The following is a 22930-nucleotide window of genomic DNA, read 5'->3' as shown; positions in this document are numbered from 1 at the left end:
AGAACAGGGCTAGGATCGAAGCACACTTGGCAAGTTACAGTAGGGGAAAGGAAATAATTAAAAGGATGTTCTTTCACTCTCTGCAGAACTCCTAACATCACAAATGCAGGTTGTGTACTTACTAGTCTGATAGCATCACTGTATAAAGTTAGCATGGATCACAAACCCAACAGGAATCAGCTATGCCACCACAAAAAGGGCAAATGGCACTGGGAGCTACATAAAAAGGAATATTGTTTGCCAGGCAAATGAAGCCATTCTACTGTCATGCTTGGGGCTAGAAAACCTTCAGTCAGGGTATTGTATTCTGCTTGGGATAGAGAGTTAGAGGTTTTATGTGAAAGCATTGGAGGAATTGGAGTAGTTTATCCCAGAGAAAGGAGAGACACAGTAGGAGGGCCCTAAATCTGAAAAGGCTCAGTGGGCAACAGAGATCTGGGTTAGATGTAAAAAAACGCTTTCTCAAGGTGTAGATGAATAAAGAGTGAGAGAATAATATAGGGAATGTCAGCCTTGGTTTCTGGGTTTCAAATGCAAATTGAACAAGTTTCTGTCAGAAATTACCTAATGTAATTGATCATGCTTTTTGGGTGGGAGGAAGAAGGCAATTTCAGTCCCTATTTTTCTGATATTCCTGTTTGGAGCCAAAGACCATAATTTATACATCTAAGTTAGACGTCTAAGTTATACACTGTCAAGACCAGCTAATTATCATCCTAAGGTTCTTCCTTTCCATTTCTGTTTAACATAACATAAGGAAAAAAGTCTTAGTGATTAATAATTAAAATCAGAAGCAGCTATAAAATAGGCTGGCACTATGCTATGCAGACTTGATTTGTTCAAATCCATGTTCTCCAAGTCCTAAACTTCTTTAGGGCATATATGGCAGCCCTGCTAATGTCTAACCAGCTGATAATCTGGAGACCTGACTGTTGGTCATCAGGATGATTCAGCCTAGTTAATAAATGCCATATTGGAACACCCATTTAACTCTCCAGCAGAAAGGATGCTGAGTGAAAAGGGTAAAGGGGACCTCACACAAATATTACTCATTCTCTCATTCAGAAAATACTAAAACTCAGGCTCTGAACAGCCTTTGATATTTGACCTCTGCAGATGGCCTGTAATTAAGACTCTAATCCTTTAAACACTTTAATACACTTCACTTCAAGTTAATAGGATTAGTTACATGCCTGAACTGTGCATGGCTGGGACTGAGCTATTGTTGAGCACATTTGATTAAAAACTTGCACTTTCTGGCGGAATTTTGTCTTATATTGTCTAAGTGTTTTCTAAACAGTTCTAGTCACAAGTAATATCCAAAAGTGGAGGTATTCAAGAAAAATAAAACTTAGCCAAGTTCTTGCTTAAAAATGTACACAGAAAAAGAACAAATCTGTCCAAACTTTTTCAGCAGCACAAATCAGAGGTTTGAGAGGAGAGATGGGAGAACTGAGAGGCGTTGTATTGGTTTTCTGGAAGATATAGCTTTAAATTCTCAGACTTCTACAATTCTTTCAAAGAATCAAACATATCAGAGAGTTACAAAAAGGGGAAGAAGCATTTTCTATCCTGGTTTGTATTTTATAAAAACATCAGCTTGGCTTAAAGGCACAGTGTTGTTTCTTCTCTTGCTGCTGACAGATCGGCTGGGTTGGGCAGTCGTGGCAAGCCTAGTCTGGATCAGTTCATCACAATGTAAATGTGTGCAGAGGTTGTCAAGAGTGAAGATAATTTGGGAAGCAAGTGAAGGCACAGGGAGGACAGAGGTGAAGGCACACACAGCACGGAGGTTCCCATTTGTTGCAGGATGTCTGCCAGAAGAAGAGGCTGGGCCACATCAAGGCGCTTGTGCTGACGTCTAACTTGTGCCAGAGCTGGGTTTAAATGCCACGGGGGCAGCCTGGGAATCCCAGCACAGCTCAGCATCACTTGCTACTGCCCCATAAAATGCCCACAGCACACATCCACCCAATGCTATTATTTCTTCTACTGGAGAAACATGGAGGAAAATCCCCTCTGCTGAGGGATGTGATGTCACACTATTGTCATTTACAGGAAAAGGCAACAGCTGTGGTTAAGGGTTTCCCAAGAGTGACATGCAACAGACTGCAGCTGCAATGCCATTCCCTGGCCTGCTTGTAACTCCTCTTGTAGATGGAGGGAGAGATTTTTCCTCCACTCATCTTGAGGATCACAGTCAGCAGAATGAAGTCTGCATTTAGCCAAGTGTTTCTGCCAACTCTAACGTGGACCAAAGAAAGCACACACAAAAGTCAAAGAGCAATCATTGCTCTGTCAGTACTGTTGTCATACAGGAACCTGAGTCATACTAAACGCCTCTCAAGGAAGGGCACAGTGGAGATACCAGAAATTCAAGCTGGAGCAGGGGAATTCTGATGAAAGCAGCACAGCAGTGATGAGGTAGCAGATAAGACTGCCAGAAAATAGCATCACGACCTTATAGACAGTAGCACAAAGGGAAACACAATGCCAAAAATGGGATGAGCCACTAACTGCCTATGAAGAGAGCCACACTAGGTAGTCTTAAAATCAAGAAAATCATAATACAGAGAGCAGGAACCAGAAGAGGTGATCAGGTCTGAGTCAGAAGTAAAAAGTCAGTAAATGGAGATAAGAATAAAAAGGGGAAAAGAGAGAAGGATTAAGTTCTTACAGGACAAGGGGTTAAATCAGGACTGCCCCAAGAAAAAGCAGTGGTAGATCAGAAGGACTGTCCACCCTGCACAGACTCATGCCATGCAGAGGCACCAGAGCAAGCATTAAAGGAACAACTTGGATCTCCTTTTGCTCGAGAACTACAAAGGCCCTGCAAATTAACTGAGACAGTGCCTGGCTCAGATAAATTGTCCTGTCCCTCCCATCAGCTAAGGCCTCACTGGGCATCTTTACATCAGGCTGCAATGTGACTTATAGCTATGCCCAGAAGGGAATATCAGATATGACAAAAAAAATGAGGGCACTGGAGAGGCAAAGGGAAACTGGAAAAGGCAAGAACTGGAGGAACTGAGAATGAAGAGTTATCAAGTACTAGCAATGTTAAAGAATTTATGCTAATGAAGGAAAAAAGCTTCCTTTCAGTGTCCACGTTTCTAGGAGAAGCAGTGTGGAAGTAGAGGAATTTTTGTCAGATGGGTCTCAGATAACAGATCCAGGAAACGACCTGGTAACCAATGCAAGGGAAGTCTTCAGTCAACTGGTGTTCTTGCACAATTTTCTCGTTTGTCAGACTTAGAAAAATATTTGAACATACACACACAGAGTGAGCATTTTGTTTGGCCACTCCTGGGAGCCCTGTTTATCCAGCAGTATTCCTGCAGCTGAGAACACACTGCTGAAGCAACTGTGACACCCCTACAAGCCAAGCACCAACTCTGAAGCCTTGAAAAGCCAAGAAAGATTGCTGAGGAAACTTAATCCATATTCCTCCTTTGTTACAGTGTTTCTGCCTAGCTGATGTCCACTCAGGGACCAGCTGGCAGCTGGGAATGCAGGAGGGACAGGGGCAGGTGTCAGGGTGTGCTTGGACCTACTGGCCACTGCCCCCAAAAGGTTTTTCTTTTCAAAACACCTCAATTCTCACTGTCACGGAAAACTGAAGAGTTGCTATTGGAAAAAAAAAAAAAAAAAAAAAAAAGAAATACAAGGTTTTGATGTTTTATTGACACATCCCCATGCCGAGGTCGGGGGTGGTAACCCCAGAATCATAGAATGGATTTGGTTGGAAGGGATCTTAAAGATCATCTAGTTCATCCACCCACTCCTTGACCACTTTCCGGGATGGGAACCCACAATTTCTCTGGGCAAGCGGTCCCGGTGCCTCACCACCCTCGCAGTAGAGAATTCCTTCGTGACCCCTGATCTAGACCTACTCCCCGCCAGTTCGAAGCCATCACCGCCCGTGCCGTCACTGCGCGCCCTCGCAGCCAGCCTCTCCCCAGGGCGCAGCCGGGGTGGGCGGAGGGACAATCGCGGCACCGGCGGCAGCTGCGAGCGGGGGGCGGCGAGAAGCGCCGGGCGGGGCCGGGGCTCCGGGGGTCTCATAAGGCCGCCCCGCCGCCGCTCCGAGCCCTCCTGCGGGGCTCCCGAGACGCCTCTCGCCGTCCCCTCCCCTGGTCCAGCCCCGTTTCCCGAGCTGAGGCTCCGCCACAGGGGAAGTGACGCCGGCGCCAGGCGAGCTTATATAAAGGGTAGGCGGCAGCGGGCGGAAGCGAGCGGGGCCGGGCGGGCGGGGGGCGGCGGGCGGTGCGAGCGGGGCGGCTGCCGCAGCCCCCCGCGTTCCGGCCGTGCCATGGATTTCCACAACATTCTCGTGATGGCCTCGGAGCAGCAGGGGCTGAACGCGGTGCCGGTGAGCCGGGGGGGCGGTCGGGCCCGGGGAGGCCCCGCGGGAGCCCTGCCCGGGCAGCGCCCGCCGCCGGGCCGGGCCTTGGCCTCGCCGGCCGGGGCCGGTCCGCGCTGGGGCCAGAGCCGGCTGCGAGCGGGGCGCTGCTGTCAACAGGTGCCGGCACCCCGGGCCGTCCCCGCCCCGCTCCGGCAGTGCCGGCATCCCTCCCGGGAGCAGAGCCGGGCTGCGGGGAAAGGCACGGCTAAAAGCCGGCGAAGTCCTTTTGTTGGCTCGGAAAACGCGAACGTGCCACGTCTCAAGTGCGAGTCGGAGGCAAAGTGACAAGTTCGGGGTGAATGGGCTGCGTTGTGTCAGGTCTCTGTGTGCGAAGGACTAAGGTGTAACAGCGCTGTGGGGAGGATTGGCGGAAGGCTTTTGGTATCTTGTTAATATTGCTCCGAGGTCTGTGCTTCAGCAGTTTGTGTTCTAGTTCAAGTATCGGTAACGTGGATTCCGTGTGCAATAGCCACTGACTCGCCTAGATGAAGTCTGGCAGGAGGAAGGGCACGTGGCATTTTCATGCATTCATATCCTGGGTTTCGTTCCTCTGGGAGGACCCGAATTATAAGTCATGCGTGAATATAAAAAATATTTTCTCCTCAGTAGCCACTAGACTGGGAGGCACTGTTTGCTCTTCAACGGAATTGCCAGAGTTCTGTTTCTATGATTAGTTTGCTTAACCCCAGTGTAAATGAGGGGTAGTTGTTTTTAGCAAAAACTGTGGGAAAACCAGAAAAAAAAGCCATAATCTCAATTGTACAGTGTCTTCATTTTGGTGGTGTCAGAACTACTGAATATCTCAGTGTCTCTGTATCATTACTAAAACTTTGGCAATGTTCACTTATAGCATGACCAGTTGATAATATGTGCCAGCCATATGGTAGATGTGAAACGAATCAGATTCTGTTGTAGGTTTAAAATCTTATAAAATCAATTTTTTTGTATTTAGGAACATTTAATTTCTCTCTGACCCTACATAGGAATCTGATTCATAACATAAATAATAAGATAACAAATACAGAAATACTTTAGGATATTTAATAATATGATTTGTCTTAAACTGTTTCATTCAGTTGTCACTAGGTTATTATTATTATTTTAGATGTTTAAAACTTCTTTTTATGTTCTCAGTTTCCCCATGCAGCTTTACTGTGTGTGCCATTACTTTTTTTGTCACAAGTTTTAATGCATGATGATGAATTGATAAAATATCTGCCATAAACTCCATCATGGATATGATGGTGGAGGGAGGGGATCCTACTTCTTGTGCAATGAATGAGGGTTTACCTCATTCACCCTCTTCTAGTAAAGGCAGCATTAGGATTTCCTAATTCCTGGTTAACTCATGGAGTGAGAGTGCAATTGGATCCATAGTTGAAACAGTTTGGTTTAGCACATTAGTGGTGCAGCTTTTTACTCTGGAGTTGGCCCCAGTCTCTGAGCAAAAGCAGAGCTGCACTTGGCACTGCTTGAAGCTATTTGCAGCTGCTGGTCTTTAAAAGGAAGCCCATGGAGATTTTACAATCACTGGACATCTAAACAACTCCACTGTGTTAAACCTAGTATATTAAATGTGTTTATATAAGAAGAATATAATTATTTTTAAATACTTTTATTAAAAACACTGTATAGGCTAATTACACATTTACTGGTATATAAAATTACCAGGTTCCAGAAATGTTAGTTTCTGCATTAACAAGCGTATCCTCTGAATTTCTGAGAAGTTTGTTTTAAACTTTACAATGCACCTAACTAAATGTTCTATGCCTTTTGTAATGAAAAACAGTGACATGAACAAGTAGTGTATATTTAAAGTATATATAAATATATGTACACACACACTATAACAGGTAGTGTTTAGTTCAAAGTGGAAACTACAAAAAAACTCTAAGAAATAATGTGGCCTTCTATTGTAAAAGAGGGGCCTGGATAAAGCAGATATTACATCATGTCCCTATTAAAACAAATCTGCTTGTTCATCTCCCTATGGAAATCCAGATTCAAAAGGAACATTGCTGAAATCAGCCTTTTGGTGCCCTATTAGTTGCATGGGGTTTTGTTTCTAAATAAAGCAGTACATATATGGATCTATCTTACTATCTAAGCTGTTAATGATGTGCTGCTAATCATCTTCACAGCAGTTGCTGAGTAGAGCCCTGGGTTTTATCCTCTAATATTCCATAGGGGTTTCATTGCTGTGTTTTGTTACCTGTGTTCATATTAGCACTTCATTAGATTTTCAGTGTGGTCTTGCTTTGACTAGACATGATAGCAGTTACGAGATTTAATGTTGACTTTAGAGAGATTTAAATAGATTGTGTCACTCTTTTTTGTGAAATCAGTATAGTGTGTTATGCCACGTGTTTTACATGACATGACAAAGCACTTTCAGATATTTTTTATTGTAGCTATTCTTTAAAATATGAAATTTTATTGCAGCTTAAAAAAGAAAACCTTGAGGCAGTTGGAACCGAGCGATTCTTTTATTTCACCTTAATGTCTAATAAGCTATTAATGACAATATAAGCATCTCATATTGCTCCCGATTATTTTTAACTGAGGGCGAAACTTTGGTGTACAGAATTTACATAAATCTGGTACAATTTAGCCACAAAGAGGTGATGCAAAACTGAAAGAGCTTGTGAGCCACGTCAGCACTTGTGAGGTCTCACTGTAAGCTGGGCTGATACAAAGCAGCCTCCAGTGAAGCTGACAGATACAAGTAGCCCAGGAGGAATTCAGTATTTGTGGAGTGAAACACTAACAGAATCCCCGAGTTTGTTCAGAGGACCTTGAGTTACAGAGCCTGCCCATCGAATTCTAATCTACAAATTATCGAGCGTTTGCCCGCAGGCAAGAGAAACCCAGCATGAGAAATAATGGGAATGGCTGTGAAGTGCAGATTGATGCTATAGGACCAGATTCCCATCGATTGATGTGTGTGCATTTATTGTGTGCTTAAAACTGGCCTCAAAACGGGGCTAAAATTATTTGGATTACATCAACCTCCACAGGAGGGAACTGCAAGATACACAATGTGAAATGTTGGCAGGGGTGAGGAGGGCTTTTGCTCTCAGCTTGACTGACCTGATAGTAAAGTTCGAGACTGTCGAGGTTTAAATGCTGGCTAGCAACGTTTTCAACTTTTTTTTTTTTTTTTTTTTTTGCAAAAGCAGATGAAAATGGGGACCACAATGCCACTATAGAAAGGAAAGCATAAAGTATGGGTTTTGGTTTTTTTCTGTGTGAAGTAATTTTTAATAGAAGAAATCTGCATTTTTTTTTTCCAGATAAAGGTTCTGCTTGGGTGTTGTAGCAGCAGTTGCAAAATTGGAAGAAAACCTTTGCTTTTTTTAGGAATAAAATGTATGAACCTGTTGAATTGGTTTTGGGAGAGGAGAACAGTGTGAGCGGATAAGCTGAGCGTTTTATCTTTCTCTTGGTAGAAGCTGTTAGAACCTGAAGTGAAGCAAATTTAAACATGCTTGTTACCTACTATTTACTTTGTCACAACCAGAAATTGAAAGCAGCAGTTGCGAAATCACCGTGTGCCTATTCTAAGACGGTCTCACTGCAGAGTCAGCTGCTGGGAGCTCCGTGGTCAATCTGCAGCAGAAGCTTTGGAAATACCAGTTCAGGATGAAGGGCAGAGGCCCCTGGGCAGTGAACACAAATGGCCACTTACTATATGGAAAGCTGACTTTTGAGGGATTGGCATTGTGAGAGGAGTGGCACAAACAAGGATGTATGTGGTGGATGAACCATTCCTGATGTTCTCAGAAAATTATACCCTTGTCTTGGTTTAAAAAGACAGGTGTCTGCTAAGGAAGGAAGCCTTTCTTGAAATGGAAAATGTAAACCCCCCTCCCTCTGAATTATTATAATTTTGAAATTAAGGGGCTCTTAGGCAATGCTATGGGAATAGGAATAACAATTATTTACTAGGAAAATTAAAATTAAAATGCAGTGATACATAAAAACACTGGCAGAGTCAGAATACAACTTGACACCCTGTTGGTCAGGATGTTGTTAGCAGTCTGATTAAATGGTGGCTACAATCCTCCTGCAGTGACAGATGTGGTTCTGTTGAAGCAATGATCCTACTGAAGGGTGGTGTAGTTTTTCTCTGAAGGTCCAGCGGTAGTGTAGATGGGCCTGGTCTTCCTTTGGGAATTTAGTGGAAAAGGGATCCCCTGGTATTCCAAATATCAGATTTTTATCTAGGTGGGGATGCCTGGCTCCTCTCCCTGGGTGGAACGTCAGTAAGACTCAATGGCCCATTTACAGCAGATATCTCCCAGACAGGCTGGGTCCTGGAAGAGATAAACAAAACTGCCCCATTTGGCTTTAACAGATGGCCCATTAACAGAGGATACACCCCCCCATCCCGAGTAACGGGGGATGGGTCATGGAAGAGATAAAGAACTCTGCCCCACCTGGTTTCAACAGATGGTGATAGAATAAGTACTTCTGGTTTCATCTTGCATTGCAGCTTTAGACAACCCTGAAGAATATTTGGGAGGAAACAGGTACTTCACATTGGAGAAGGTTACATGTCCTGGCAAATGATAAGGAAGAAAATTATCTGTGAAGAACAGGCAAAGTGTTGTAACATGCTAGTGAAAATCAAGCAAATAAAAGACTCTCCTCAGCCTGTGAGAGCCCCTGCAAGTTGCCTGCAGTGGATAACACAAGTGGAATGGTCTTTGCACTGCATGTGCAAGCCCATTGCAGTAACTGAGCTGCACAGGTGCTGTACTTGAGAATTTGGTTTGGCAGAATTGATCACTTGCATTGATCTTGCATTGGCACTTGTTTAAATATTGACCATTGTTAAAGGCAAAATTACTACTATGCTGCTTCTGGTTGGCACTGGTGTTTGGTGTAGGCCCCTTGGGGCTTTATTTGGGTGCCAAAATGTCTGCAATTATTTTGTAAATTCTGTTTTCTAGCCCAAGATTTGGTACTTGAGTGCTGACGTGAAAGTAGCTACAACTCTATAAGAATCATGTACCACGTTTTGAAGGAAGTCAGTGACTTCAGAGCAAATAGTCATTGTTTACAGCCTGAGTGCAATGTTCTGGGAACAGCATGACCTGCCTTTCCTAAGGGCTAAACATTTCTATTCCTCTGTTGATTTAACCAACTTAGCAATAGTTATTAAAAGCCAGAATAGTGCTGTTTGGATGGTATAGTGACATGTGCTGGCTTATTTTGCCTGCTTTACCTGCAGTCTGATGCATATTCATTTGCACTGCATATAAAACACTTTATTAGTGTTTGTAGAATGAGTGTATGGTTCAGTGCTTTTAGAAAGGCTACAGTTCAAGCAGGTTATTTTATGCTGTTACTAAATGAAGATGAACAAGAGTTGTATCAGCAATAGTACAAAAAATGGATATTCATTTATGAATTGTTTTGCTGTGTTTTCAGTTGTTAGTCAATATAAACAAATGCTACTGATTGGAAGTTTTAATTTAAATTTTGCGTAATTTGTCATTGTGTCAGCAGTCAGAAACTAGCTTGTCTGTCCAGCTGCTTTACAAACTTGCTCCTGGATAGGGTCGTTGGTCACAGTGCAGCAAAACAAAGCCTGAAAACTGCTTCCCCATCACTTTAATTCTTTATAAGGTTTCCCAACAGAATAGATCAATCGACATTTGTCCCTGCTGTTTAGCAGTTTTCAAAGTTGCTCCTTAGGCACAAAGTCATTTAGGCTAGAAAAGAAGCTTGAGTCCTACACAGTTTTTAAAACAGAGTTTACTAAACTGAGGGTACAGTTGAAATGGAATAATTAAATGAAGCTTTGCCAAATTAGGTTACCAATGGCAAAACATGACATGTTTAACTTTATAAGATCATTTACAGAGACATCATTATACTAAGATGAGTATACTACAAAGTAGTGCAAATAATTTCTAAGGTACTAATTTGCTTCAAGCTGTTTCTGACAGGATTTTGACTGATAATGTTTGGCTTGCTTTGCTTCTCTGTCTGTTCCAGTTCAAATGGAATAAACCAGATTTCTTTGGGACACAGAGCCGTGGGCCACATTTGAGCAAAAGCTGAGAGGCACTGCTGCATGGCAGTTCAGGTTTCCTGAGCAGTCAAGTCCTGGAACACATTTGGTGCAAACAAGAATATAAGTTCTCAGGTTGTGGTAAACTTCCTTGCAGAGAAGTGAAGCTCAGTAAATGAGCTTGCCTGGAGCAGGTCTTTAATGTGATGAGGTGTCATGGCAGATTTTAATATGCAATGTATGTGGATGGTGCACCTTAGTAATTGTGCTCTGGTCATTTCAGAAACTTCTCAAGAAGACTACAAGTGGCTGGTATTGTAGCTGCCCTTCTTGGAGCAGTTTTGGATGCAGCTTAGAAATGAGCCTCCAAACCTTGCTTCTTAGTGCATGTATATTCAAGCTAATTTATGGGTTTGCATGTTAGTGATCAAAGTAATCCAAGGAACTGTTCATTTGCTGCTGATCAATTAATCAGAAATGTGAATTAAGGCTTCCATTGTGTGATATTGATGTTTATAGGGAGTTATGCTGCCAGCCTGCCTGATTATTGCTTCTAAGACATTTGGATCGTAGTTTCCTTACCAGATATTTTATTTTGATTATTTTAAGTTTCATAAGGCTTTATGAGGACAGAAAGACATTTATAGAAATGCTGACTTGTGTGGCTCTTTAGTGATGCTTTTTTTATTTTGGTTTTTTTTTTCACATCTCCTTCATTTGGTGAGAATCTTCATGTCTCATGTGGGTGATCTTGGTTTAGATTTTAATCTATTGTCATAGTTCTGAAATAAACAAAAATCCTCACCCTCTCAAACCTCAGTTTTGGGTTGGGGTTTCTTTTATTTCTAAATTTATTCTGCTTTCCTTCTGCTTCTGTGTTTAACTGCCTTCTCTTGTATTTACCTTTGTAACTGTCTCTCTCATTGGTTTGTTTTTTGTTCTGTATTTTGTTTGTAGGAAGAAGTTTTAAAAATTTATTTTTTCCCATTTCAGGCACAACCTGGTATATTTGTGATAGGCAATGCCTGAACAGTAGTGCAAGTGACTGTTACAGAACCCAGTAAGAGGCATTTGGGCACTTAACATTGATTTAAGTAACATTTATTGAGAAGCAGAAAAGGGGGTAGCATAGAAAACTTTACATCTGTTCAGTTGCTGGAATGCCAGGTTGAAGAGCACTGGACAGACTTTTAAGCATGGCAAGCTGTGGAAATCCTGTCTGTGGTGCATGTAATCAGTGTTGTAGTCTGCAGAGCTTTTGCAGAGTGTCCTGGGAAGTTAGTAGCACATTTTATCATTTCCTCTGCCAAGGAAAAGGATGTTATATGGAAACATGCAGCTTCACCTCAGGATGTAATGAGATGTAGAATCACAGACTAGGAGCAATTAAAGGTGATCTAGTCCAACTCCCCTGCAGTGGGCAGGGACATCTTTAAACAGGTCAGGTCACCCAGAGCTCTGTCCTACCTGACCTTGAACGTTTCCAGGGATAGGGAGTCTACAGCCTCTCCTGGTAATCTGAGCCAGTGTTTCACTATCCCCCCCCAAACAATTTCTAGTCAGAATCTACTATCTTTATTTTAAAACCAATGCCCCCTGTCCTATTGCTAGTGTCTCTGCTAAAAACTGTCCTCATCTTTCTTATAAGCTCCCTTTCATTACTGAAAGGCTGCAACAAGATCTCCCTGGAGCCTTTTCTTCTCCTGGCAAATTACACCATGTTCAAGTGCTGTAATTGCCAGGTGCCAGGTGGGGGCTGTGTATTCTGTCACAGTTAGTGCTGAGGTCACACTGATCTCAGGTGATAAGTAGAGTTTCAGGTCAGCTGGTGTGTGTGTCACTAACTCCTTGATGTACAATAATATTGTGTTTAAGGTCACTGCCAGCAGGAACTAAAATTGATATTGTTGGTTTTACATCAGCCTATTAATTATGCTGGTGAAGTTCATTCCAGCTTTTGGAGTAATTCAATTTTTTGAGTTGATTTATGTGTTTTCACTGAATTGGGTAACCTGAAACTAGCAAGCTGAAAATGGAGCTCTAAACCTGCAGTCTGGAATTGAATTTACTCTGGCAGCTTGGGCTGTAGTTTGGTTTGATTCCCCTTGGTCAAAGACTAAGGCTGAACTGAAATATTTTTATTCCATTACCAATGCAGACACTGCATTCCTTCTTAGTCCGGTGTATTTCACTCATTTTGTTTCCCTACATGTCTCCTGGTTTCCTGTTCATGCCTCCCAAAAGCTGAGTGAGTCCTGTTGTGGATATATTTGTGTGACTGTATCTCTCTCAATAGACAGGCAGCAATGTGTTTTGAGATAAAACAATGATTTGACAATTCACTGGAATTTAACAAAGTTCAACAGTGGTTTGACAAAGTTTAGTAAGTTTATTGCAAGGTTCATCTTATTAATTAATAGAAGAAACGTACAAAAAAGAAGACTGAGTTCAAATTCATTCATTTATGAGCTCATTTAGAGTAATTCTCAGGGACTGGCAATGCAGAGAGCAAGAAGTACAGTCCTTTTGAAACACAAGGTTCTGAGTGGACTCCTTGCTTTCTAAACTCAGTTTAGAGTGGCTGAATCCATTCTTAGTCTCAGGCTTGGCCAATGGTATATATCTAGTGGAATTATCCATACAGTGTTTGTCATAATATGGGGTGGGTGGATTAGTAATGTTTCATAATACTAATGCAACATCCTCTGTCACCTACTGAGGATCTGTCATGAGTAAGGGATCTTTCCACCTTGGGTAAGGAAGGATCTCTTAATTCCAAGTGAGGAATTTCTAACCCTGAGAGACATCACTGCTCAAAGGGTCACCTGTCATCCAGTTAAGCTGCAGTTCAGGCAAAGCTCAAATCACACTCGTCCTGATGGCAATTTTTATAGGGTTTTATAGTTGTCTGCTGGCCAGACAACTATATGGCATAGACAAGACAGATGAGTTTGTCTTAGTCCTATCTTGTTCTGGGCTTTGGTTGTCTTATTCTTCTGATGGTTACAAAACCACCTTTCAAAGAATTTTTCAAGATATCTCTACTTCTTTAGACCAGGCACTTTCTAGTTTGCAAGTCTTTTCCAAGGACTTGGGGCTGGTTGCTCAGCCTGAAAGTACAACCGTGAGTCAAATGTATCCAGCACAACATTGTTTCAGTGGGAATTCATTGTTTACTCTGTACTGTCTCTGTGCTGAAGTCAAGTACAGGACTGTTATGCAACTCCTCAGTTTTAAAGACTGATTTTTTTTAAACTTTCTTAACTCTTCTGACATAATTTTGTTCTTTGCAGAAAAGGTACAGTTTGGCTGTTGGTCCTCCCAAAAAAGTTCCCAAAGTCAAGGGTGTAGAGTCCGCAGCAGTGCAAGCATTTCTCAGACGACAAGAAGAGGAAAAGAGAAAAAAAGGTAAAAGTACGAAATATCTCCTATGGGAGACTTGCATTTATTTTTTGCTATTGGTCACCTTAGTAAAATTTCTTGCAAATACAGCTGCTCCTCTGTTTCTGGAATTTATGCATAGACCTGATGCTGAGGGAAAGCTAGGACTAAGTAAGAGCTTGGGACATTTGCTTGCTTTTCTGAGGGGTTAAAACATTATTCAGCTACATCAGGATTTATGGCTGGAGACTGAGAAAGCAGTTAAGGTGAAGAGCAAAAAACTATTGCAACTTTCATTAGCTTAACTTTGATAAATGGAAAGAGTTGCCAATGTTCTGTCTTAATCTAATGTATCAATACAATAAGTTTTAAAGAGTCTGAGATGTAGTTTCTGTACTTTTATACTCCCTTTAAATAGGCTATGGAATAAATTAGTACTGCATTGTTTCTGATGTTACGATTAAACAATAATCATATCCAATTACCAAACAATCATCACATATAACAATCATTTCATTTATCATAGTCATTAAATTATTATACCAGTGCAGTTTTGCATGCTCCAGTAAAGCCCAACATTTTCTCAGGGCCTACCCTAACATCTTCCCAGGGCCTACCAGGCCCAACCTTTCTTTCCAACTCCCCTGAATATCCCATGATTTTAGAAACGTTTTATCCCTATACTATCACTGATGTTAATGTTTTATTAAAGGTAACCAAATCTGATGGACTGGATGGCCCAGGTTATTCCTCCTCTCCTGGACCAGTCATGAGTCTGTTCCTTAAGCCTGCTGACAGATCCAGCCAGAAGCAAGACTAAGCATTAATTCCACATGAAGTATGCTGGCACACACTGTGCTATCACAGCCCTTGACAATAGAATAACACAGACAAGGAATGGTACTTTCATAGGCATCCAAAACATGAGTGACCCAATACATTTTCTAGGAATTTTTACATTTTCTGAATCCTTTTTGGTATTTAGCTCCTACTCCTTGGTCTGTCCAGTCTTTGGTATTTAGATTTCTCATTCACTAGCTAGTTCATCCTGACTCTTGTCAGCAGGTCACAGACACAAGATAGAGAGCATACTTATGCAGAAAACAGCTAAACCAGAACAGTAAGGATATAGGGCAGACTGTGGAGATAGGACACAGGGCTCTATCAGACTTGTGTAATAACCAGCTGGTTGTTTATCTGTGTTCAGCTGCTTCTGTGTCTCCTCCATATCCCTCTACACACAGACTTAGGCTATTTCTTACTCCCTCCCCTTCCTCAACTTCCCTTAAACATTTGATAGTAAGTTCTGTATAGTGTCTCAAAATTCTCTTGTTCAATTGCAGACATCCCATAACTTCTGTATCTTTTTATACAAAGGTTCTCCACAATTTTCATGCATCCTGGAAAGCTGTTTCCCTCAGAAAGCCTTAATGGGTTTTGTTAGAGCAGTATTTTACTCAATTGCCTGCCTTTGTTGGAGCAGCTGACACAGGAGGGTCAGCCTGTCCTGTTGGCAGACCTGGGATCACTTTCTTGTCTATTTTGGATCGCTATTAGCCAGATATCCTTAAGTTACTGTCCTAAGTGATTTGTTAGTTTGGGAAATATTGAAATAAAAAGTAGTGCTTTTTGCATATCTTCTGATTTTCTTGCAGCACTGGAAGAAAGAAGGAAGAAAGAGCAGCTCTTGGCAAGGCGTATTGAACTGAAACATGACAGAAAGGCAAGAGCTATGGCCTCACGAACAAAGGATAATTTTTATGGCTATAATGGTGTTCCTGTTGAAGAGAAGCCTAAAAAGAGGAGGGCTTGTGAGAATGTTACTCAGGCCCCAGAGGCTGAGTATGCAACAGAAGATGAAACTGAGCAACTTGAATACTGTCAGACGGAATCTGAGCATGAGCAAGAAGAATATGAAGAGAAACCATCCAAAGCTGCAGTGAAACCAAAGGCACCTCCCAAAAGTGCACCAGCACCTCTGAACTTTGCAGAGCTCTTGAGGCTTGCTGAAAAGAAACAATATGAACCAGTGGAAATAAAACGAGTGAAAAAGGTAGAAGAGAGGCCCAGAACAGCAGAAGAATTGAGAGAGAGGGAGTTTTTGGGACGCAAAAACAAAAAAGTAGAAATGCATAAGAAAAATGAGAAGGAGATTAAGCCTACAGGGATATCCAGTTCTTCAAAAAAACTATCTTCTCAAAAAGCATCTGTAAACACAAAACTTAACAAAAGTGCAGTAGATAAACATTCCACATCTAAAAGCAGTCTGTCACTTTCTATGGGTGGTATTGATAAGAAATCCAAAGCACCAGCATTGACTGAAAAACACCCACGGTCATCATCTTCTTCCAGACTTGATCAAATGGAAAAAAACTCACAAAATGGTTCCTTAAAAAGCTCTACTACTAGTACTCATAATAAATTACCTGTCAATGGTATTAGAAAGTCTGGCTCAAACTCTCATGTGCCACCCTCAAAACCCACGGCCAATGGGGCTCAGAAAATGTCATCTGCGAAAGAATCCAGCCTGAAAAAGTCTGCCCATGCAAAACCAGGAAAGCCTGCAGCTCTTCAACATGGAATCAACTCCAACACAAAAGGATCTGGCAGCAGCTTAGGAAAAGGAGGACCTGGACATCCCGGTGGTGGTTCAAGTGCAGGACCGGGGCGATCAAGCAGCAGTTCTGGCATGGGACCGGGAAGGCCGGGAAGCAGTTTAAGCTCAGGACCTGGGCGACTGGGCAGCAGCTCAGCTGCAGGACCTGGGAGGCCCAGCAGCAGCTCAAGCACAGGGCCTGGGCGACCGGGAGGTGGCTCAGGCGTGGGACCGGGAAGGCCAATGGGCAGCTCGAGCACAGGGCCTGGGCGACCGGGCAGCAGCTCAGGTGTGGGACTTAAGCGACCGGGCGGCAGCTTGGGCACTGGACCAGGAAGGCCAGGCAGCAGCACAAACATAGGACCAGGGAGACCAGGCAGCAGCCTGGGAACAGGACCAGGAAGGCCAGGAATCAGTCCAAGCACAGGAGCCAAGCGCCCAGGCGGCAGCTTGGGCACTGGCCCAGGGAGGCCAGGCATCAGCACAAGCGCAGGATCTGTGCGACCAAGCAGCAGCCCAGGAACAGCTGTGAAACCCAGGTGTACTGTTGTGTCAGAAACCATTTCTTCTAAAAACCTTGTCACAAGACCTAGCAATGGACAGGTGAATGGAATGAGACCTTTTCCAGGGCATAGACCTGTGCTTCATCCACAAGGTAGGTGTTTATAGAACAAAGCATTTTTTCACTGTTGTTGTTTATCTGGCAACTAAGTACCATGCAGCTGCTCGTATGCCCTGTCCCCCAGTGGAGAGAAGAATTGGAAAAAACCCAAGTGAAACTCAGATAAGAGTAGTTCAACAATGGAAACAATATTAAATATAGCAGCTTTTCATTAATTTTATTTATTTTTACCTATGCTCATAATTTTTGCAATACAGAAGTGAAGGTGTGAAATACAGGTATGAAGTACCACATGAAAAAAAACTAAGCAGCCTGTGATGGATATCGGTATACAAATGCTGTTAAAAGGAAAAGAGTTCAAGGATTTGCTTCCAGCACTGCTTAATAATTGGTCTATAAAACTTTGTAGTATCTTAAATAACAGATGCTTGAAAGACTAGATGAAAAATAGCTCACAGGTTTTACATTTCAGTGTTTTGGCAGATTTATCTTATCAGTGACAAGCCATTCTAAAAACTTTTTTTGGATCAGGAGCAAGCAGTGTAGAGTGAATAAGTGCCTGGAAAACCCTGAGCAAAGAACAGATATCTGCTAAGTGGCTTCCTCAGGATGCCACTGCAGATCCTGATAGGTAATCTCCTCTAGCACAACTCAGGAAGTATTTCCTCTTGCTGAATTTCTGAGTAATGCTAGTTAACTTGAGGCAGAAGTTTTTCAACCTTGAAACCCAGAAAATGGCTGTGCCCAAGGTATGACAAGGAGAAGTACTGTTAAATTAAACTTATGTTCATGTTATTAGTTAATGATTTTATTCTCTCCTGTCATTTAGGTCTTGGAAGACCACCTATTAGTTACAAGAGACAAATAGAAGATGATGATGATGATGAATATGACTCTGAAATGGATGATTTCATTGAAGATGAAGGGGAACCTCAAGAAGAAATATCAAAACATATTCGGGAAATATTTGGCTATGACCGGAAAAGGTAAGAGAAGTAACAACTTCAAAATATTGCAGAACAAGCAGCAGAACAATTATTCCTAAGAAGGGATATTAATTCATTGCTTATTTTTTTATGTTCTAAAAACTGATATTTAATTTTTAGGTACAAAGATGAAAGTGACTATGCCTTACGTTATATGGAGAGCAGCTGGAGAGAGCAACAGAAAGAAGAAGCTAGGAGGTATGCATGGATTTGAACTTGGGTACAAATTGCAAAGTTTGTTTGCTGAAGACAGGGCTAAGCTAGCAAATATCCACTCTGCTTTTAACAGCAAGCCTTACCATTTTTTATAAGAAAGCTTAAGTAAAAGATAGAATTCATACAGCCAGTGGTGGATACACTAAATAAGTTGTGTATGTCCTTAGCTATCACAAACCTTGCTTGTCAGGAACTAATAAAAACCAAAACTAATTAATTTCAAAAAATATTTTAAAAATTATACATTTCATTTGAAATTCCAAGTACTTTAGTTGGTCCCAAGCATTACAATATTCTGCTAGTTTGAGGTCTGGAAATTCTATTTGTTTTTATCTCTACAGGTGTGTGTGTCTATTTCTATAGAAGAATAAAAAGTATGCTGACCAGCTTGTATAGTCACTGATTTAAATTATGAAGATGATAATTTCATGTTGGTTTTGGCCTTTGGGCCTGCAGAATTCTTATGAGATAAGCCGATTCTTTGTTTTTAAATGAGTGATGGTTCAAGCTTTTTGAAAGCTATAAGGTTTTATTATAGAAAATGCAAATATTGGAATACATGGAGTCACCAAATTCTTTGGTTCTATATAGTTATTCCAAAGGTGCCTTGAACATGAGAAATTTGCATCTTTGAAGTTACAGTCAGTGTCCTTATACTTCCTGGCACCTGAAGAATATCTGCACCCCATGGAAAGCTATAGTCTGTTAAGTGGAGTTAGGAGAAATAAATGGAATTTTAAAGTGATGTTGCTGTTAACCAAACTCTGTTGACATCTTAGAGTGAGATTTTGCGGAGTTGAATTCCTGCCTCACTTTTAACTACACATGTTGCATAAAGGAAGTGGAGATGAGAAACTTGAGTTAAATGCAATTTTACTTTTTCAATAGATGTGTTTCAGTAGCTGCTTTTTGGGAGAAAAAAAAAGACATTATGTATTAAATTTATTATTTTTTTATACAATCTTTGTTTTGACAGAAGTTTTAAATATATTTTTCCATTGAACTACCTGATTCTGATCTTATGATAAAAAAAAAATCTTAATTTCTTAAAGCTGCATTCACTCTATAATTAAAGTAGTGCTGATATGAAATTATTCTTCAAATCAGCTGTAGTAGTTTTAGCATTGCTTTTCAGGCATGTAGAAATAAAACCTCGAGTGTCCTGAGTAGCAGTGTAAAGGATTTAATCTTGTTTGGCAGCTTGAGACTCGGTGTTCAGGAAGACTTGGAAGAGCTGAGACGGGAAGAAGAAGAACTGAAACGCAAGAGACAGTCCAAGAAGCTGAGGACACGTTAACTGACTTACGGTGTTGACTTTGTTCATGTTTCTGTTTCCCTCTGCCTCCATACATCTTATTCTACTTCAGTTTCCATTTGCTTGTTAGAGGGCAAAAGAATATTTAAAGGGATTAAATCACTGAAAAGCAAGGCTTTAGTTTGACCTAAATAAGATATTTATTTTTAATACTTGCCAGGGTTGTTTTTTATGAAGAAATTAATGCACTAATGCATATTAAATGGAATAAAATTAATAGATGTTTCCATTGATTAAACCAGTTCAAAATGCCAGCAGAAATATTGACTAGCTATGCACTGACTTGGAATTGTCGGCCACGTACCAGTAAACCAATTTTGCATTCACTTGAAAGAAAGGAATAGCATTCTTGTTCCCTGATATTTCTTGAAACTTGGAGAGATTGCTCTGTATCCTGCCCTGTCTCCCAGCCTGAGCCTCAAAGTGTTAAAATGTTATCTTCTGTACAGCAGTAGCTTGGGTGTAAATTCAGCCACAGCCCACAGGTGTTTAAGGCAATAAAAGTGCTGCAGGTCTTTAGATTTGAGGACCCATAAAAATAATTTGAACCTCTTTATTTCCAAACAGAAAAGTGCATGTCGTTTGCAAACTGTGCAGTGATGGATATGGCCAAAAGATTATCTTGGCTTTTGCTGTGTCTGGAATTCCAGTGCCAGTCTAATTCAGTATGAGAAACACACACCCTGAAAACAGAAATGTCTAGTGTTTGTATGTAACCTGTGCTTTTGGGCTCAAGCATATGCTTGGGAATTCGTCTCCTGCCCTGTAAATCTTCAGATTTGTTTAACAGCTTCTGCTGCTTTACAAACTATGTTTTTTCTTGCATTAAACATCCGATGGTTAAATTATTTAAAATGTGAAGCAGTCATTTATCTAATTAGTTTTACTGTTCAGAAAGAATATCAGAATTAAGTTCTGTTAGAATGCATTTGCAGCTTTTCAGTAGTAACATCATTTTAACTGATTAATACTTGTGATTGATTTCAGCAAGCCAAAACCTTAAAATACAGGAGTGTTAGTTCAGTTACTTACCTTAATGCCCATATTTGCACATTATTTCTAACTATGCATTTAAAGACTGTTTGTTTCAGTAACTGAATTTGTTTACAATTAGCACAGGGTTCATATAAGTCGACAAGAGTTGCACTGAGACCTGAAGCTCAAATCTGGTGTTGCATCTACTTGGATTTCCCCAAGTTGCCCTTCAAAGCTCACCAGTGTCACTACTCAGCTTTGCCCTGAGCTCCAGGACTCCATTGGTAGCATCTGCCTTCAGCTGCTTCAGACCACTATGTTTTAAAGCTAAAAATAGGTTAAAAAATAGAAAAAAGGCTTTGGGTGTTGGTTGGGGGTGGAGAAAAAGGAAAAAATTACCTTGTGGAAAAACAAGAAAGAAACCTTTCCTATTGGGGCTATGCTTAATAGTGCTGCTTCTAGGAAGCAGTTCAGATAGCAACCTGTAAGGAACAGTCTTGGAAACTGCTGAAGTTTAAACATCTGATTCTTAATGTAAGAAAAAACAGCTTTGCCTTTTTAAGATGTTTTCTGTCAATGGTGTACCATTTCACTGTCTCAGGAAAACACTGATGTAAGTTACTGGTATAGATTCTCTAGGCTATCTCAGTATTGGCCAACATGGAACCCAGGTGAGGGATACCACTGTTACTCCTCTGTAGTTTTAACTTCCTCTGTTAACTAATGAAAACTGTTTCTCAGCATATGCACTTGAGACCATGCAAGATAGGGTAACCTGATTGTCTAGAAGTGTGTTGTATTCTCTGCTGCATTGGGACCATCTCAAATTTCCTGTTGGAGATTCCCTGGTTTCTAGAATTACCCATTCAGGACAATGGACTTTGGGACCATGATCAAGTTCTGGGTTTGTACTTTGATTATTTTTAGCTGGAGAAAGACTCGAGGTCCATCAACCCAGACAGCTGTATCATCTGTGAGCAACTTCATGCCTGGTTGGGGAGAAAAAAAGTCTCTTATGAAGCAAAAGAAATCTATTAAGTTGAAATTGGTTCATTTGGGAGAGAAATCTGCATTTCAGACAAATACAGGTTAAGTAAAACCTGATTATTTCACCACTTTCTCATTATTTAACCATGCAAGAGCAGTTAAACTTTTTAATCTGTAAAGCACTTTGTCATTTAGATGGTGACTGGAATGTACTCTGCTAGCCTCCCTAAGAAACTGTATAACTTTCTTCACACAGTGATCATTGCTTAAGTTTTGTCTCTTTCATATGAAAAATTATTCAAGGACACATTTGTAATTTTACAGTCAAGAAGTACTTTCTCATAATTGGCATGGGATGCTGATGGGTTTCCTATTTTGTATAAATGTTTGGCTTTTAATGTGCTTGCATATTTGTATGTCAGCTAGGAAGGAACTAAATAGTTTTTTAATTCCTGACCTTGTATCCAAAAACCTGTTTACTGTTTGCCAGATTAATAGTATTCATCTAATGACAGTATTTCAGTACTTCTTCCAAAGTGCATCTGAATTTGAGGTTAAGAAAAACTGGAAGAATGCTTACATTGGTTTATCAGGATTGGATGTTAGCTAATTATTTAATTGTATTTAAGGAAATTCTGGTTTGGTTTTTAGATTTTTAATTCACTGTTTGACAATGTGCCTTTTTCCTAAATTGTGTCAAAAAAATAATGAATGTAGGAGGATAAAAAGGTCAGTTTCTGCTATCTCAGATTCTATATCCTTAAACTTGAGAGTGTGAAATGATGTACTCTCATAAAACCCTTCCAGGTCTGGCTTTGATTGCACAATTAAGGTAGCTACTTCTTTACTGCTAATGCTAAATCAAATGAAGGGCACTTTCTATTGATGACTACTTTTTGAAAATGTCTTGTATTTACACTTGAGCTGTATTTCACTTTACAGCAATGTCTTTTGGAGGCCAGGGTTTTGCATATCACAGGAAGCCTTAGTGTGCAACTCTGTGCTGTGCTTTAAAATAAAAATCTTTCAAGAAGTATATGAGATCTCTATGGAAATCTGGATTTATTTTTGTGTAAAGCCCAAAATATTGTCCAGGAAAACGAATTTTCTATTTTTTTTTTTTGCATTTTGTAATATAATCTAGTAGCTGATACATATTTCTAGATATAGCATATTTCTGGAGACCAAAACATGTCAGAAAATAAATATATTGAGAGACTGGTGTTTAAATTGTGATGAATGTACTTCTATTTATTTTGGTGAGTGGGTGTGATACAATATTAAAGTTAGTGTGTAAATAACGGTGCTTCTAGTTTTAGCCAATGTTTTTTTTCCTTTGGGGATCTCATGTGTGCACAGTGTCTTTTTACACAATGTGACAAAATCAGGTTAAAAACTCCTACATAGCTTACCTGCTTTCTGGTG

General features: G+C 40.8%; 1 protein-coding gene across 2 annotated transcripts; it reads left to right on the top strand.

The window, feature by feature from the left end:
• Positions 1-4065: 4065 nt before the first annotated feature.
• SPTY2D1 (SPT2 chromatin protein domain containing 1) lies at positions 4066-22548 on the top strand. Of its 2 annotated transcripts, none has more exons than XM_085581459.1 (6): positions 4066-4211; positions 13721-13835; positions 15464-17059; positions 17856-18012; positions 18133-18210; positions 19429-22548. In XM_085581459.1, the coding sequence occupies exons 3-6, from the start codon at positions 15541-15543 to the stop codon at positions 19523-19525; spliced, it is 1851 nt and encodes a 616-aa protein (XP_085437585.1). In that variant the 5' UTR covers positions 4066-4211; positions 13721-13835; positions 15464-15540; the 3' UTR covers positions 19526-22548. The 2 variants fall into 2 exon arrangements, with proteins under 2 accessions (XP_085437585.1, XP_021381326.3); XM_021525651.4 differs by lacking the exon at positions 4066-4211 and adding an exon at positions 4223-4372.
• Positions 22549-22930: the final 382 nt, after the last annotated feature.

The sequence above is a fragment of the Lonchura striata genome, chromosome 5 (assembly GCF_050655825.1).
Source record: "Lonchura striata isolate lonStrDom1 chromosome 5, ASM5065582v1, whole genome shotgun sequence".
NCBI classification, from domain to species: Eukaryota; Metazoa; Chordata; class Aves; order Passeriformes; family Estrildidae; genus Lonchura; species Lonchura striata.
This window is presented reverse-complemented; position numbering and strand designations above follow the sequence as displayed.

What these genes read in the sequence shown, in the direction of transcription:
- SPTY2D1 (XM_021525651.4), top strand. Translation starts at nt 4,313, where the DNA reads ATGGATTTCCACAACATTCTCGTGATGGCCTCGGAGCAGCAGGGGCTG. An exon ending in AGGGGCTGAACGCGGTGCCG is followed by an intron (nt 4,373 to 13,720) that starts GTGAGCCGGGGG and finishes TGTTCTTTGCAG; the next exon opens with AAAAGGTACAGTTTGGCTGT. An exon ending in CAGAAAGAAGAAGCTAGGAG is followed by an intron (nt 18,211 to 19,428) that starts GTATGCATGGAT and finishes CTTGTTTGGCAG; the next exon opens with CTTGAGACTCGGTGTTCAGG.